The sequence below is a fragment of the Pholis gunnellus genome, assembly GCF_910591455.1.
Source record: "Pholis gunnellus genome assembly, chromosome: 6".
Lineage (NCBI taxonomy): Eukaryota > Metazoa > Chordata > Actinopteri > Perciformes > Pholidae > Pholis > Pholis gunnellus.
Genome location: NC_136532.1, coordinates 26354588 through 26373399, shown reverse-complemented (window position 1 = coordinate 26373399; position 18812 = coordinate 26354588). Strand labels below are relative to the sequence as shown.

General features: G+C 41.7%; 1 protein-coding gene across 3 annotated transcripts in view; it reads left to right on the top strand.

The window, feature by feature from the left end:
* smarca2 (SWI/SNF related BAF chromatin remodeling complex subunit ATPase 2) overlaps positions 1-18812 on the top strand; it is a 43805-nt gene that overhangs the window by 3465 nt on the left and 21528 nt on the right. For 2 of the 3 annotated variants that reach the window (XM_079161101.1, XM_079161102.1), the window contains exons 5-18: positions 1526-1627; positions 3217-3469; positions 5231-5357; positions 6024-6197; positions 6341-6514; positions 7942-8112; positions 8980-9030; positions 10345-10475; positions 11396-11453; positions 11641-11738; positions 12186-12333; positions 15321-15484; positions 16608-16674; positions 16791-16901. In XM_079161101.1, coding sequence (XP_079017227.1) covers positions 1526-1627; positions 3217-3469; positions 5231-5357; positions 6024-6197; positions 6341-6514; positions 7942-8112; positions 8980-9030; positions 10345-10475; positions 11396-11453; positions 11641-11738; positions 12186-12333; positions 15321-15484; positions 16608-16674; positions 16791-16901 — 1829 coding nt within the window. The remainder of the gene's footprint in view (positions 1-1525; positions 1628-3216; positions 3470-5230; positions 5358-6023; positions 6198-6340; positions 6515-7941; positions 8113-8979; positions 9031-10344; positions 10476-11395; positions 11454-11640; positions 11739-12185; positions 12334-15320; positions 15485-16607; positions 16675-16790; positions 16902-18812) is intronic. The other variant, XM_079161103.1, reaches the window with a different exon arrangement.

Genomic DNA, 18812 nt, shown 5'->3' with positions numbered 1-18812 from the left:
AAGAAGACACAGATACAAACTGGTTTTGTTGTGTGACGTTGTGAAGTAATGCAACTAAATCTGAACACACACGACACTTTAATATGAGCTCTGTGTCCTCCATGAAATGTGAGCCAGGCGTCCTCAAAACGAGGATGGTTCATATCTCAGTGGGGCCGAGAGTTTGACCCGAGAGCTTCCACACGTGTAATGTGCCATGAACAGTGTGTCAGCTCGCACACTGAGATGTCGATGCATTCAAGTTTATCAAATCCAAGTGATTTTCTGGTGTCAGAGATGCTTTTCATGGTATGAATCACAATTATGGTGTCAACATATTTGTGATTTCGAACTCATTTTTATGAACGTCTGTTTGCTCTCGGCATTATTAAGAAATCTTATCGGCCAATAAGTGCAGTAAACCATTAATATGATGGAAAGTATGCAGCTTATCTCGTCGTATAGTATGATTACATATTTAACATTATATAAGTGCTTGTTAATGCAGTGCTTGTCTGACGCACAAAACTCCATAAATCCCCCCAAAAAAGTCAGTTTAGATTTATTATTGCACGTTTCTTTGGAGGCTTTTTGTGGCAAATGATCTTAAAGGTGTCAGAGTCAGGTAATCGCTAAATATTTTGGTTTTTTTTGGGAAGAGGGGCTTAAAAATGGTCATGTGCAAAGGTACTGGATATTGAGATTGTTGTGTATACGGAGCATCAATTAAAGACTATTTACGGCCGGGACTCACGGCCTGAGTGAGCAGCGCGGCTGATTCACTGCAAAGATAGACAGAGGAAGTAATCTGTTGAACGTTTATTGACATCGTACCAGCAACATTACTTCAGTTTCAATGTCTATATCTGTAGAACATGTCAAAGACATTAAAAATGGTTCATAGTTTAACTGTTATTAACTAAAGACATCCGGCTGCTGGTTAAAGATAAAAGCCCTCGAGTGTCTTTCTTTAGACAGAATCCCTTCATTTGTCAACACAAGGCTTTTATTCTGAAATAATGAATGAATGAGTAACAGCTTTTAATTGTGGATTTTTTTAATTATTTTTTTTACATATGAGCACCCATGTCTCTCCTTACCTTTTTCCATCTGAAAGAAATATATATATATGACATTTATGTATGTATTCATACATTCTAACTATTACATATCTACGCAGTAAGACGAGCTCGCAGCAGCAACAAATACAAATTATTTTCATCATAGATTAATCTGCTGGTATTACAACACTTAATTGAATAAATGCTAAGTCTATAAATGGTCAAAAAATGTATAAGAGGCCCATCATAATTTCTTAAAGTCCAAGTTTACATATTTAAATAACTGGTTTTGTCCGACCAACAGTCCGAAACCTGAACAGAGAAAAACAACGTGAGAAGCATGAAACTGTTGATGTGAAGCATTTTCTACAAGAAACAAACAAGAAAACCAAAAAATCACGTTTCTCAAACTGTAGCTACCGTCCCATCACCGGCTCACGTTATGTGTGAAGTTCTTAAAATATGAATTGTTATTGTGTTGGAAGGTATGCCAATGGCACCTTTGGGTGGTCCCCAGTCAAGTCCCTGCCCCACCCCAACCATGCAAGGACACAATCAGAGCGCAGGAGCCAAGCCGTGGTCTGACGGTAAGTACGTCCTGAATAAGTGAAGAGCAAAGTGTGTCGCCCGAAGCCACACCGAGCTGCTTTACCTTTTTGATTCATAATCCAGCTGTTCACTCCACACATTGATAATCTGATGTCGGAGTGAAAGGTATGAGACTCTGTTTGATGTGTAGTCTTACATCAGATTCTCTTTGAAAGGAGGTGAAGGTGAATCCTTTTTGAAGCCGTCGGGGATGGTGTGTGGAGAGGTGATGCAATCCAGGGTTGATTGAAAATACAGCGTGACAGCGCAGCGCTTTTTGTTTCTGCTGCAAAGAGGGAAACTGTTTGAATATGTTTATTTCTGGTTTTCTCTCAAAGCCAGCAAAGAGTGAGAAGCGCGGTGCTGTTGATGAATATGCCTCAAATCCCAACTGGGCTCCAGAGAGCAAAGAATACCGTTCGTTCTGTTTAAAGTTGGGCAAAATATTCTGATGACTAAATGTTGTGGAGATAATTACCAGTAGGATGAATTATGAAAAGGTTTTCTTTGTCATTGATTTTTAAAGTTTGTTTTCTTTGACTTCCAAGCTTTTGAAGTATGTTTTTCTTTATTTCTTTTTATAAATATTTCTTTTAAACATGAGACTTCATGCCGAGGGCTCTCAGGTGGAAAGATCATAGCTGTCATTAAACTTGAAGCATTGATCCACCTCTTAAATATTGCATTCATTGAGAACCGTCCCAGTTGCCTGTAGCTCTCTGAATAAACCATCACAGTGTACACACACACACACACACACACACACACACACACACACACACACACACTGGCAGCAAAACAGGCTTTTCCAGGTCTCTGCATCTCACACACACAAGTGGGACCTATACACATACGCATGTTTAAAGTTTAAAGTAATGAAAAGCACGTTCAGCAACTTTGGCTTCTGTTAACAGCAGTTAATATTCAGAACAAGTCAAATAATATTCTAACTGTGTTAACAGGAAACCCGTAAATAGACAAAATCAATTAACACTGCTCACCGTTTCATGGGAACTTTAACGAACGGATCATGTCTTAATGATTAAGACGTGAAAGTTAGGGTTGGACATTCTCTCTCTGGTGATTTAAGGAAGATATATTTTCTGTTTTTAACAGAAGTAATATCTGAAATAATAGTCAAAAACAAATCGATACAATACGAAAGATACAAAATCTCATCTCCCACTGAGGCCAATTTAAATCAGAATAAAAACAGTTTTTACGAAGAGCAACTGCTGCTGGAAGGTACTCTCACGGCAAATTGGTCCCAGGTGAGGGAAAGAACCAAAGAAAGAGATCTACGTCTAGATTAAGGTTAACCTCGGAGGGAAGAGAGAGAGTGAGAGTCTGGGAGGGGAAAGTCCTGTAACGTTACATGTAGGTGTCTGACAGAGAAACGTTGTTGTTTCACTGAACCCGGCTGGTTAAAGTAGTTGCTATTAAAGAAAAACGTCACTAAAACAGTTGATAAATCCATAAAACATTGGTGTCAAAATAACTACTTATGATTATTTGGTGATTTTCATGAAGTATAAACCTGCCCGACTGTGACGTGACCCCGCTGACAGACTAAGTCTTTGGTCTCCAGGTCCGGTTGGTGAAACTCAAGCCATCGCTCAGAAGCACCTCACCCCGGTACCCAGCGGACGCCCCTCCCCCGCTCCTCCTCAGGCCTCGGCCCTGCCGGCCGGGCCCCCGATGCCAGGCGGCTCGGTGACCCCCCAGCCTCCCGGGCAGCAGGTGTCCCCCATGCTCCAGCTGCAGAAACAGAACCGCATCACGCCAATCCAGAAGCCCCAGGGCCTGGACCCCGTGGGGATCCTGCAGGAGAGAGAGTACAGGTACTTATGTGTTCATCATATAGTCATTTTACTCTGGGGTCGTCACACAGGACTGTTCATGTGCCATGAACAGCTACTTTAAGTTCCATTTAATCAATTCATTTCATCTTTATCATGTAATTATTTGATTGTGTTTCTAAATTAACCACAGCATTTACAGCACTCATTTTAAATCTTTGTAAATTACGAAGTCTTTTTCTTGGCTCCTGATTTCAACACATTGTGTTGGTGTCAAAAAATCACTTCAAAGTTCACACGTGTGTGTTGTTCTTTCATTTTATTCAGAATCAGCATATTAAACTGATGTAGTTTGAAAACTTCAGCGTCCAACTTTTCTTTGACGCTCATTAGCGAGCATCATTTTAAAGATTTTCAAAATAAGACTGAAGCAACAAATGAACGTATAACTTTTAAATTCTGTTAATTCAGAAATGTTACGACGTCTGTCCAGTCAGATCCAGAGAGAAGAACAAGTCTCACCTGTGAACTTTTAATAATGTGTCGGAGCCCCTCGTGTTCGTTGGTAAAGCTTGTGCGCATAAACAACACAACTCACTGGTATCTCTGTAATATTAGCCCACAGGCTGAATCATTTTCTGAAAACAAGAGACGGCAGACGGAGATACGAGGCAGGCTCACAGGTCTTAATCGCTCTGAGGCTCCTTCATGCAGCTTTAAGCCTCTTGTGTCGATGATCTCTTCTTCACGTCACCTTTGATGAGCTGCAGTAGTCAAGAAGCGCTCAGACAGCCGACCTCTCGGGCCAATTAGGCCGTCTGAACATGAAGCACCTACTGTGGAACTGTTGGAATACAAGAGTAGCTTATTGTTTATTGATAAACATCTGAGGCTCCCTGAGAGTTGAGTAATCCAAACAATAAAGTCCGAGCTAATAACTTATATCCAGTGTCGCCCTCAGGCGTGTATGAGGTGAAGCTACATGAGAGTACTACAAAATACGCACTCCTTAGTTCCTCTGTATGGATTCTGTGCTTCCCTGAGCCGCTTTTGACGACGAGACATATGAGCGAGTGTTGGATTGAATTGTAATGAGGGAAACGTACCTGCTGTAGATTCCCACACGGAGACACAAGGACAGGCCAAGGCTTTGTTGTTCTAGTCGTACAAAATATGTCCTCTCCCTGTCATGGTCAACCCTCCGAAGAGTTGAAGTTCTACGTGAAGTGTAACTTCAGCAGAATATGCGACTCGGTTGATGAGCAGACTATAAAGAGCCAGTATGAACCGGTTATGTATCCTCTGTAGGAGGAAAATACTGCTTTTATATAAATATACTGAACTTTTAACTCAATAAGGTTTAGTGTGGCTCGCATATCAACAGGATGTCGCAGATTTATTTATAATATATAAATCAGTTATTTAAATAATGTGGCAACGATGTATTGGCACAATCTTTTTCTTTTTAACATAAACTTTTTACAGTTGGAAAATCAACTTGTCACTGCTTTCAAGTGGACAATCTATGTCCTATAGACACTTTACCTCTCTCTGAATCAAAATGTCTCTCTCCACTTTGTAGTCACAAAGTCCGGCTCACTTATCTCCGTACAGAACTCTTTCATTAATCTCTTTTAAAGGCTGTTGTGTTTGACGGCGTTGCACACGTGTGTTAACCTTCCCGCTGCGTCCTGGAGGGACGAGGCAGGTCTGCCGTCCGTCCAGCGGAGGTTTGAGACGCTGCAGTCCTTCCAGAGCGGTTGTTTTACAGTTTGATTTACCGCCGTCGTTAATGCTCCTCAGGCTGCAGGCTCGGATTGCACATCGAATCCAGGAGCTGGAGAGTTTGCCGGGCTCGCTGCCCCCTGACCTGAGGACCAAAGCCACGGTGGAGCTCAAGGCGCTGCGTCTGCTCAACTTCCAGCGGCAGGTACACAGCGAGGGCTTCGTTTCATCTTCAATGTTACAGCACAGAGTGTTGATTTACCCAGAATACCTCACTGTTAGAAAGAATTTAAGTTCATCAGCAGCCAAAACAGATGAGAGACAAATCTTTTCTGTACAAAAATGCAATTTACTCAGATTTGCATTCTAGTGCTATCTACACAGATTAGTTAAATAATAATCATAACACATTTTATTTAGGAGGCGCTTTTCCAGAAAGTCAAAGAAACTTTTCAAAGGATATCAAATAGAGAGAAATATTAAAAAACATGCATCACAGGAATAGACAATTAGGCAATGAAATGGTTAGAGGGTTAAAAGGAATCTTAAAAAGGTGTTTTCGTTGCCGTTGGTCTCTCCAACTTCAGTTGTGTGTAATAAATATTACAAAATAACTTCATGTAAAATAGTAATTTAATTACAGTTTAATCTAATTTAGTTTTTGCCTCACGGCACCTTCACATTTGTAATATCTTCTTATGAAGTTCACCACAATGCCACAAAGTTTTTAATAAAATAACTTCCGAGTTAATTGGACTTCGCAGAATGTAAAGGTGTCTCATAAGCTGCAGTTTGATGTATTATTTAAATTTCCTTTTAACGTGCACGGTTTTCGACGGTATGGATTTAACTAATCCGCGCGTTTCTCCAGCTGAGACAGGACGTGGTGGCGTGCATGAGGCGAGACACGACCCTGGAGACGGCGCTCAACTCGAAGGCGTACAGACGCAGCAAGCGGCAGACGCTGAGGGAGGCTCGCATGACCGAGAAGCTGGAGAAGCAGCAGAAGCTGGAGCAGGAGAAGAAGCGCAGGCAGAAACACCAGGTGAGTTCAGAGAAGAAGAGCTGGGTCGGCAAAAAGTCCAGATGAGGAAGAGGAAAAACATTACGACAAGGCGGTAATTCTACCACGTGGTCAAAATAGACATTTAGGCTTCAACGAGTTCTGTGACTTGTTTTTGTTTTTAGGAATATCTCAACAGCATCCTCCAGCACGCTAAAGACTTCAAAGAGTATCACCGCTCGATGTCCGGTAAAATGCAGAAGCTCACCCGAGCGATCGCCACCTGGCACACCAACACGGAGCGGGAGCAGAAGAAGGAGACGGAGAGAATCGAGAAGGAGAGGATGAGGAGGCTCATGGTAAGGACCGGCGAAATATTAACTGCATCACTCCTCTCGGGAGCAAACATCTCACACTCACAGAGAGCATACTCTGATAAATACTGTATGAATAAATCACAGTTCCACAGTACGGCACAAAAGCATCTTCATCGGTCCCAACAAACGGACCGGTCCATCTAACTGGTACCTATAAGCCACATGAGCTGTCCTGCTGGCTTGTAAGCCTTCCTTGTGACATGAGCGTCACTGTTTGGCTGAGCTCAGTGAATAGTTGCCTCTCTTTATTTATTAGTTATAATAATAAATTACATTCTAGTAGTTGGCCATGAAGTCACAAAGGTTAGTGACATGGTTTGATTTGAGTAAAAGTCACTGGACTAAGTATTTGTTGTTTTATTTTCACAGTTTTTGCCTCTTCTGTTTATTAGTCATAGCTCATAGTTGCTGTATTGCGTAGATGTGACTGATGAGTGTCTGATCTGTAGTGAGCTTTCATATTTGGCACCTCCAGAATTCTACATCTAAATGTTAATATAATCCATCATTAATCTTTCTTGAATGCAACTATTCACATACATTTTTTCTTTACTTCATTTCCAAACAGTCCTGTTTATTCTGAATACAAGTATTTTAAGCTAATGAGAGACTTTAGTACAGTAGTATAAATATGCAGCTCTTGCTCTTGGACTGGACGTTTTTTCTTTCTTCTAACTGATTTAAAAAGTTGAATCTGTAACACTGAATGATTTACGTACCAGTCTCTCTCCTAGTACCAACTCAGCACATCTTTTCATCGTCTGAAGTTAGTATACATCACTTTATACACAGTAACTACAATCAATATCTTTGTAGGAATGCAACTCACAATTATTTTCAAGGGCGATTAATCTGTCAATTATTTTCTCAGTGAATCGATCAGTTGTTTGTTCTTTAGAATTTCAGAAAATGATGAAAAGTATCAATCAGTGTTTCCCAAATCCCAAGATGACGTCCTCAAATGTCTTGTGTTGTTCACAACTCAAAGATATTCAGTTTACTGTCACAGAGGAGAAAAGAGAAGGAAAACCAGAAAATATTCACATTTAACAATCTAGAATCAAAGTTTTATTTTTTTTTCTTACTTAAACTTTTAAATCGATAAAATAGTTGGCGAGAAATCGCTTAATTGTTGCAGCTTTATACCCGTTTTCCTATGAATTTGACCTGATAAATACGAGTGCAGGCGGTAGACGGCGTTCAGGACTCACAGTCAGAGCTAATGATCCGAGGCCGCTGCCAGCGTAGTAAGTAGAGACCGTTCGTTCATGACAGTGACTAGGAAACAGTATTTAATGTTAACAAGTGTCTTGCTGATAACTGATGTATTTAATAAGGCTCCATCGATTCCCATCCCACCTTGAACTTCCTGTCACCCCCCCCCCCCCCCCCCCCCCTCTCTCTCTCAGGCTGAGGATGAGGAAGGCTACCGAAAACTGATCGACCAGAAGAAAGACAAGCGTCTGGCCTACTTGCTGCAGCAGACGGACGAATACGTGGCCAACCTCACCACCCTGGTGTACGAACACAAAGCTGCACAAGCTGCCAAGGACAAGAAGAAGAAGAAGAAGAAAAAGAAGGTAGGACGAGAAATGGTTCAGGTGGTGATTATTCACAGGATGTAGCTCCACGGCTTTTACTATCTTCTGTCAAAAACATGAACATGAAAGGAGCGAAACCAACACTTTCTGGCTTCTTTACTGTGTGTGTGGCTCTCAACGTAAAACCTTTAAAATAGTTTCAATTTCACAGGAGCTTGACCGAAGCAGTAAACGTCTTTCAGGGTGAAAACAGCTCGGCGCTGCTCTTGTTCTCTTTCAGTTTTGTCTGTCGTTACATAAAGCAAATCCAATCTTCCCCCCTCCGAGCACCGGCCGCGGATTTAACTGTGAGATGAATTATCGCCTGTAATCCCCCTAATCTCATGGTTCGTTATTTAGTTTATTTCAAACCTTATTGTCAAGGATCGCATTACCTCCTCAAGCATTGAAAATGGTCTCGAGCTCGGAGACACGGCGCTACTCGATACGTAATTTCACACCGTCTGTCGGAGAGGCGGAGCGAATCGGAGAACTCCGCCGGTGTCGTCTTTGACCGGAACGAACACGTGCGCGACACCCCGGTCTGAGGTCCCTGACGCTGACGTTAGCCGTTTGAAGAGGCTCTGTGTGTAACCACATCCTGTGTGTCACCCATAGACTGTATGTGTGGTGATGACCCCCTAAAAAAACACAACAAAGTACCCCACATGACCCGTGATGGTCCTGATGGAGAGCTCCTCCTTGCTCTTTAGCGGCGTATTGGAGGAAACTATGCCATTATAGATCCGCCATTATTGAGGAATGACATAATGCTGCTGTTACCTGTGCTTTAAACACACCCTGCTGTTACAGAATAAGATGTGTGACGATACGTCAGCTGAATGTGTTCATGTGTTTGATGTCTAGAAGGTGGATGGAGATGGAGAAGGCACCAGCGCCATTGGACCTGATGGAGAGGTGAGTCTCAGAGCTTCCAGTTGGTTTTTTATTCCTTTTTTGTTGTTTTATTGTTTAGCTGTCCAGACATTACTGTTTTCTCACGGCTTTTATAGGTGTTTTTGTTTTGGTGTTTTCAGTGGAAAAAGCTGTAAATCCCCACTGTTCACTCGCAGACGGACGCATTTAGAGACTAGCCGGTGAACGTCGTGGAGCGTTTAGCAGCTAAAGAGACGGATATGTTCCCTCAGGAGTTAGTTTAGACCCAAAAACACAGAGCTAGAGAGAATATTGTACTTACACAAAAACGACTCCTAGTGAATGATGATGCTGTTACTGCTGGTTGTGTAAAGAAGCTTCTGTATGCTGATAAGTTCACCATATCAACTTAAAAAGTGACCGTTTCACTGTTGTCTTACAACTTGTTATTGCAGGTTTGAAGGGTATTTCATATTCCTACCTGTTCTACAGATCGAATATCAGGCTTTAATATTGTCCTTTTGTTTATTTGAGGATATTTAACTATCATTCAAATCTTGTTATGATATTCATGCTCTGCTGTGTTATGAAACCAAACCTGCACTTCACCTCAGCTGCTCTGGCAGACAGTCAGATCACACTGTGAATATCCATTCAGAGGCAGATTCTACCCTCGATGACACTGCAACCAAAGCACCTCTCACATAATAAATAATGCAAAAGACGGAGAATTTGAATTCTGAAGTGTGAATCCTCACAGCTTCCCTCAGCTCTTAATTGTGTTCTCCCTCCTTTGTGAAGAAATGGAAACGATTAATGCCCAATTTTGGAAGAGACATCCGTCAAAGTTGTTTACCTCTGAAGGGTGCTGTTGAAGTCTCAAATGCTGGATTTTAATGAAGATGATGGGTTTGATATCCCTCCGAGTACCATTTAAATAATGAACCAGTGAAGCAAGAACAGAACTTCAAGTCATGTTGATCTGAATTGGAACACAGACAGAAATACTAATTATTGTCCAGATAGTTTAGTTCTAGTGTCATATTGATGTCATAGTCAGGCGAGGTGGGCTTTATATCCACTAGAGTCGGGCAATATTACAAAGCATTAAATATTACGTAGCATTAACAGCAGCAACATGAGGAGCTACTGATGTAAGAATTAATTCAGATACTGTAGCTCATTGTTCTCGTGTCAAGATAAAATGATAAGATTTTAACAAACAATGCCGCAGCCTGAGAGAAAATACAAGAATTCTGTTATTTAAAACGCTAAAAACATTAACATTTGTGCTCCGACACGAGTTCAGTTTTATCTATCGACACGTTTTCTCCTTTTTGTTTGTTTGTCGTGCAGCCCATTGACGAGAGCAGCCAAATGAGTGAGCTGCCCGTCAAAGTGATTCAGACGGAGACGGGGAAAGTCCTGCAGGGGACGGACGCTCCCAAATCCAGCCAGCTGGAGGCCTGGCTGGAGATGAACCCCGGGTGAGGAGGAGGAGGAGGAGGAGGAGGGCTTAGAAACATCCAAACATAGTCAACCTCTCATGCTGTTTGTGTAGTTTGGAAAGTATTTATAAGTTGATATCATGAGTTTTAGCAGGTGGCACTTTTTTTGTTGTTTCACTTGCGCTGTTCGCACATAGCAGCGACCAGAAGCTTATTTATATTTCACTTCTATTTTCTTTTTTTGAGTAACTAATTGACCCTTGGCTAAGTCCCGCCCCTTGAACACAGACTGGCCAATCGTAGCGTAGCAATCGACCAGCTCTGACCAGCGTCCGACAGCTATTCGCTCTAGATTTTCCTCATTGTCAGGCTGGTTTAGTGGATTTGGAGCTAGTCGTGGTTAAACGTTGTGTAACCGTGATACTCGTTACCCGGAGAGGTTGGACGGTGATAGATAGGTGATGTGTTCACTTTCACACTGTGATCTGTAGACTTTAGCTTCTATTTTTATCTTTTTAACCTTTTGCCAGTTTGACATCTTTAAAAACATATCGTAGACCCTTCTGCACGCTTCTCTCTGAAGTCTTTTTGTTGTTTGTTTTCCAGATGTTAGATGATATCTGTTCAGAGAGTGCAGTTAGTGACAGCGTGATCTTCACGGTAAAGCAGCTCTGACAGCTTGGCGGAGTGGCAGCTGGGGGGGCGGGGCTTATTGAAGGGTCAGTTGTGTTTGCGGGCGTACTGTGACCTTTTTAAAAAGGTCAGAATCACGAGGCATTGTGCTTTTAAAGGAGGTCCAGCCTCTTAAGGTGGATTGAGGATTCAGCATCCTAAATAAAGTAATTTTGGGAGCCGCTGCTTTTTAATTGCTGCTGAAGGTGTTCATTATTTTTATGTGTGACTTGACGGAGAAGAGTTGTTGTAACTGTACTTCCTGTTTCCCTCCTTTTACAAACCAGGTACGAAGTCGCCCCGCGGTCGGACAGCGAGGAGAGCGGCTCCGAGTTCGAGGACGAGGTCAGTGACGTAGTCCTTAATGAACTCCCTCTGAAGGAGGGTTTTTAGATCAGCCTCACCAAAGACCCAACACACTCCAGCAGGGGGCTGTAGCTGTATGCACATTGGCAATGCAGAGCCACTTCTCTGGTGTGTCTGTGCTGCTGCTTTTATCTCATTCATGTGTTATCAACTGTGGCCCTCTAAGGAGGAAGAGGAGGGGGCCAAGGCAGAACCGGAGGACCAGAAGATAATCGATCCCAACGGAGTGGAAGTCTTCGTGGAGGCTGCCAAGCACATTATCGAGTAATGTATTTTATGTATTTACCTCCCGCTAGTTTAAGGCCCGAGTCTTAGCTTACTGGAAGTTTAGTGTTCTTTGTTGGATTAGTTTTTGTGATATTCTTGTGATAAACATCCAAAGTTAAAAACATGTTTTTTAACCTTGAAACAAAATAAAAGAATCTCCTTCGGATTTTTCCAAGCGGGAGCCTTTTGTCCGAGTGACCCGCTCTAACCGAGATTAAAGAAGGAACAGAATAAATCATGAATAAATAAAGCTCTGTTAGGCTTTGTACTCTAAGCGAGGAGCTGTGGCTGAACTCCAGCTGAGCCCCCCGGCGTCAGACCGCACTACGCCTTGAAGCGATCAATCAACTCTAACAACGCACAGTTCAGTCGGGCTGAGAGTGGTTTATTAAAATGTCTCTTCTTCTTCTTCTTTTTACGCCACACACACACGCATACATTCAGGTCAGCCAAGCAGGATGTGGATGACGAGTACATTGTTCCCACTGGACAGACCAGCACCCAGTCGTACTACGGCGTGGCCCACGCGGTCATTGAGAGAGTGGAGAAGCAGTCGACTCTGCTGATCAACGGCTCTCTCAAACATTACCAGGTACACACACACACACACACACACACACACACACACACACACACACACACACACACACACACACACACACATTCCCTCTCACTTTATGCACTTTTGTAACGGCCTTTTTTTCATCTTTTTACTGCTCACTTTTGAACAGCGGTTCAAACAATGTTAATTACCTTTTATTTGAACTTATTATTTCACTCAATATGAAAACAACAACGTTGGAGCCTTGTCGTCTCAAATCTTCAAGGTTCATTTTATTTGGAACCTCTTCACGCTACACACTCAAAAGAAAATATAAACGTATAAAATAAAACAGCCAAAGTTAGCGGAGGTTGCATTTCATGGTGCGTTCAAGCTCTACTCTGTAAAAATGAGAATGAGAATTAAATGAGAATACAATCATGTATTTCCTGTTTTGACTACAATAGACGATAATAACAAAGTACAAAGACAGTAGTTAGAATTCTTGAAGGTTTACATTGACTTCAGGATGGTTCAAATGAAGCTAAACCAGGACTTCAGAAACATTTCCATTCACATTTTAGGAAGACTTAATCCACCGTGATATGTAGCGTTACCGTCCGTTCTTTAAATTATACCGTGATGTATATTTTAGTCCATAACGTCCAGCCCGAAGTCAAGATATATGAATATGAGTTAAGTGAGAATCTCTTACTTCTTATAGGCTTCAAGTGGCAGCAGATTACAAACCCTTCTATGTGTGACGACATCTAATGCTCCCTCACGGCGCTGCAGCTAACTGTTGATTTAGTTACGGATTAAATCACAAGTTAACATTTACTCACATGCACATGAATACATTAAGAGAGTCAAAACCTACATGACGGGAGACTAAATCTGTGTTTTTAAAGTTTATTCAGTTCAACGAGTTAAGACGGATAACGTGAGTTTTATTCATGAGTAAATGACTAAATGCAGGCTTTCTGATTAGATTTCACTTTGAACCTGAACCTGAAGTATTGTTTTAAAATCGTAATCTTTCTCGATTGTCTTTCAGAGCCACTGGTGACACGTTTAAATGTCTTGTAGTCTTTCAGAAGCTTGAGGCGGTGAATTGTTCTCATCAAACTAGTTCCAGATCCTTTGTCTCACTTAAAAACAGGCGTCTGTTTGTAACAACGCTGTTTCACAGAGTGACGCTTTAATCTGGGGCCGGCCGTAGAATGAATTATTAATCGTGATGAAATCATACAGTGAGGTATCGTGACGCACATAAATGATAATAACGAGCTAACTGAACCTTCTCTAATGAGAGGATCTTCAGTACTTTCATTCACAGAATGGATGCTATACCGTGATAGATCCCGGAGGTTTTAAATGACCTGATCGCGAGAGAAGATTTTCTTTCTCTACTTTAATCCCGTCTCTACTGTAGCGAGGGGGGGGGGCAGTGAAGGATGGTGTGTTACAGGAGATACGGAACCGGTAATTGGATGCTGCTAACGTTTCTTTTCTCGCCGTCAGGTTGCAGTCCTGGCACTCCTCTGATTTATGGTGTGCTGGGCTGTAAATGAGATATTGTGGCAGCTCCTTGGGGGAAACTGGAGCTGTACAATAATTGGATCAATTGTTTGCTTTGCCAACAGCGAACTCCGGAACAAACCTGAATTAATTTACAGAAGTTTCACATTTATGTCGGACAATTTTCACTTATTTCTTGTCAATTATACTCTCTACCGGCCTTATTCTGTGCAATTAACTCTGTCGTCGGGCATTTCGTTAACTAACATGCAGTTGGTGATTGGTTGGTTCTCCTTTTCTGCCCTTCGTGCCCTTCTCCCTTCTGCCCACACTGTTTTGCCCACACTGTTTTGTCCACACTGTTTTGTCCACACTGTTTTGTCCACACTGTTTTGTCCACACTGTTTTGCTGATTGTTTTTCCACAGCCGAGCTACGCAGTCGGTAACACAGTTGGTATAGTTGGTATATTTTTGCCACCACTTGGGATATAAAATGCCAAAGTTGCAATGAGATCAAAGTACATTTCAAACTATGAAGGGCATTAAATCAGCTCCTTTAGATACAGACACGGTGGAACCTCAGTGGATGGAAGTGAAAACATATTACATTAGTTATCAAAGGAAGATCCCGGAGAATCACTCAAATGTGTGTGGTGTGTGTGAGAGAGCTCAGAGATCCAGTAGTTTTGGGGATTTTAAAGTCTTTCCACTTTCCCAGAGTCCTAAACTAATAAATAACTCAGGACAGACCTTTTTATGTATTTGATTTAGTCTGAAGTTAAGCCAAACAGCATTATTAGGTTATCATTACTATGTTTATGCGATAAAATTATGATTTCATCGTCAGTTTCTACGGAAGAAAAACATTTAAAAATCCACTTTTTGATCATTTTCTATGAGAGCTGAAACGATTACTCGATTAATCAATGAGTTGACTGACCAGTTTTTTCATATTTTGATCATTTCTAACGTGATTTTTTCAAAGAGAAAGGCCAAATACTCTCCGGGTTTAGCTTCTTTAGCTGTGGGGATTTGATGGTAGATTAAATATCAAATAAACAGACTCGTTGAAGACGTCTCCTTTGGCTTTGGAAAATGTCAGTCAAACATTTTCTATTATTTTCTGACGATGAATCCAGAAAGTAATCTTAACATAATACAAACAATCATCAGTCTGTAGTCACAGACATTACATTTATGAAGAACGAGCAGGACGTGACGTGCAACATGTATGTTCTGGTTACTAATTGTGCTTATTAGCTTAGTTCCCATTTAGTATTCAGATTGTCATGCCTGCCCTTTTCAACAAGCTATAGTTTTGCCACACAACATTTAGCCTCTTTGACGTCCAATTAGACATGCAGTCACTTCCCAAAGCGATCATTTCCTCAAACACTTCCCAAAGCGCTCCCTGGTTTTGATCTCTATAGTGTTCTTGTCTCTTATGTGCTGGAGGAAGAAGCAAAGTGACATGTTATTTTTTTTGGCACGCCTTCGTCTCTCTTGTGTTATTTAGGTCCAGGGGCTGGAGTGGATGGTGTCTTTGTACAACAACAACCTAAACGGCATCCTGGCTGATGAAATGGGCCTCGGCAAAACCATCCAAACCATCGCCCTCATCACCTACCTGATGGAGCACAAGAGGATCAACGGGCCCTTCCTCATCATTGTCCCTCTCTCGTCAGTACTCCTCAGCTTTGCATCCATCACGGCTCTTATCCTGCAGTGCTATGAAACCCTGAAATACACATATATATATATATATATATATATACACACCGTTTTAGAAATTGTGGTCTGAAAATAATTTGAGATTGAAATACACCGACACTATCAGTCTAAATCACCAGATAGAGCTGTAATGGAGAACAGGGGAGTCGGGAGTGTTTGCTCAAATGAAATGTCGGGTGTGAACACTCGTCTGCCTGCGGGGAGTGATGAGTCAGAGTTTCTCTCTCTCTCTCTCTCTCTCTAAAACAGCAGATTGAACGTTGCTTCCTTATCCCTTTTAGTGCCGGTTGAGACAAAGGAGACTTTGTTACATTAGAACTCATATAAGAGAATATCTGATGCTGTGAATACACTTTGTTAAAATCTCATCTTCTATTCGGGCCGGTATGGAAGTAGAAAAACCTTCCAGCTGAAATAAATTGCAAAAAATAAGCCCACATTAAATCAGCTCAAAATGGTCTCAACAGCAATCCTTCCGTGTCATTATTCTCCATCTTCTTTTGGTTGTTTTAAAGCGGTGAGAGGAACATATTGGAAGCTTTTTAATAATACATTTATATGTCATAATGCGTGGTTTCTCCTCACTATTTTCCGACTTTTAATCCCTTCAAACACAACCCTCTCCACTCTTCTTGTGCAGGTGAACAACCCAATTTCACATTTCACCTAATTAGTATTTATTTATTTTTTCGTGGTAGTTTATCACTGCAGGCGTTAAAGGATTAGAGTGAACAACGGGTGTTCTTCCTTTTTATAGTCAAACTGAGCACAGCAGAGGCTCGACTTTCAATGTCAAATGTGCTCTTGAACATGCAGAGTGAGCTCATTTGGAGGAAAGCTTTAAACGCACAGTTGTGTGCTGGGAAATTTAAGCTAATGAGTCGCAGAGAGGCAGAGACTGTTGAGCTCCCGAGCGAGGTTGACGGTTAAAATGCAGCAGAATACAGCAAACCGGAGTTCCGGTTCAACTTCTGGCTTTATATGACTTCTTTCACAGGTTCTGGCTCAGCTCAGCTGGTCTAGAACTGTTCTAAATTCAGACCACTTTCTTACATGAATGTTTTTCTTCTAGGACTTTGTCTAACTGGGTCTATGAACTTGACAAGTGGTCGCCCTCTGTGGTCAAAATTGCTTACAAGGTAAGAATCTTGTTTTATGTTGTTGTTTTTTGGTAATTTTTTCCCCCCCATGTTTGCTTTTGACCGACTTACGACAGAAAGTTTTTTTTTTTTTTTTCGTGTCTCCCCCATGGTAGGGCACCCCCGTGTTGCGCCGTGGGCTCGTGCCTCAACTCCGCAGCGGGAAGTTCAACGTCTTGCTGACCACCTACGAGTACATCATCAAGGACAAGCACATCCTGGCTAAGGTGAAGGAGATCAGAGCTTTGTCGTCTTTGCAGAATCCACTCCTCGGGCATGCACCCAACTGCCGTTTTGTACACTTCACACACACATATATACACAGTGTCCCATATATTTTACAGACAACTTCCTTTTTTATTTAGAAAGTTTCCTCTAAAACTTTACTAATCAGTCGTTAAATGTAGAGATATTCCAATACCATTTGTTCCTTCCTGATACAGACTCCGATACCAGTACTTTAACAATCTAATACCCATATATATACAGTATATGTATATCATAATATAACCATAAACTGTATATGTGGTCATAGTCGTGGTGACGTCTTCCATTGGTTTGTGGACTGCGATTATGAAGCCTCTAGTTCGGCTTTTTGGCCGTCGCCATCTTGGTTTTTTGCAACCAGTGAATGTAAGTGACCATATTTGGAGTGAGGAGTGACGTAGAGACGCAGTGTACGGCTCTGGTACCGGTAGCGACCTGTCAATCACAGTAAGCCCCGCCCTAAAGCATCCCCTGCTTTATGGTCTGTTTGACTCTAAATGGACCATCATGTACTAAATGAACATCATGCTGTATTGAAGAAGACTTGAAACTAGAGATTGAGACCATAAACTCATGTTTACAATGTTTACTGAGGTAATAAATCAAGAGAGAAGTAGAGTCATTTTCTCATAGACTTCTATACAACCAGAGGAGTCGCCCCCTGGTGGACACTAGAGAGAATGCAGCTTTAAGACACTTTATCTTTGGCTCTACTTTTCAGAACCGAAAATTGCCTCCGGAAGGTCACTCATTTAGCTCCTTTATTTAACCAAGCAGCACTGAGCTTTTCAACACGCATTTGTTGTTCACAACGTAGCATCGTTAGATAAAAATGATGGTACACGAGAACGTTTAACCACAGGTTGCAGTACTGATCTGACAAGATGTCGGGATCAGGCAGGTGTCGTTGTTGTTCATGTGTAGCGTAAATAAGATGATATCTGATACGATAACGGGATATTGGATCTGAAATGCCTAAGTTTTCACCACGCAAGAGCCAGAAAGAGTTTGAAAGTCACTTCAGCTTTACTGCAGAAGTCAAGGAGGCAGTAATAACAAGTTGTAGCTGGTGCTTAAACTCGATAAATCTCTTATCTTAAAAGTTTATTTGGGGCTAAAACTGCAGGAGAAGCTTCATCATAAGTCTTTGTGTGAGCCCCGTACAGCAGCATTATGACGTTCTAATGAGCTGAAGTTGATTAACAGTTTTGTATCATTAGACACTCATTGGTTAACTTGACACCAGAGCTCTCTTCTTTGCTCCAGTTTAAAGTACGGCAGCAGCGCTCTGTGTGAGCCGCCATTGATTTATCGACCCGAGCCCGGTGCGCTGCAGTCGATCCTGCTCGTAATAAAGGAACTCAACGAGCTTCAGAGCATCTTCACGAATAGAAAGAAGTCTGCTGTTTGTTGTGCTCTTTTACAATGCCGCGTTCTCTGGGTTGCTCGTATGTGACTGGAAAGTTAAATCAGCTGCAACACGGGGGGGCGTGATGCGCCGGTAGCAAAAAAATAGAGCCTCATTTATTTTTTTATTTTTTAGTCAAAGGAGGTCTTTGATCATCCGCACGTCAGTGTCCTGTTTAATTTGCGATTAACGTAGCGTTTTCGTTGCTGTTTTAACAAAATGTTAAGAGGTCTGCAACTATCAGTTCAATGTCTAATACAGACATTGAACTTAATAATAGTGCTATGTATATATATGTCATAGTTTCAAGGCTGTAAGCTTTATTACTGACTGCACAAAGTGTGTGTTTGTACACACACAGTCAGACTACTTTTAACATCCGCACCGGATCGGGGAAATCATTTATCTCGGTCTCAGTGTAGTGAGTGTTTGTGTGCCGGTACACGCATACTAATTCTGATGC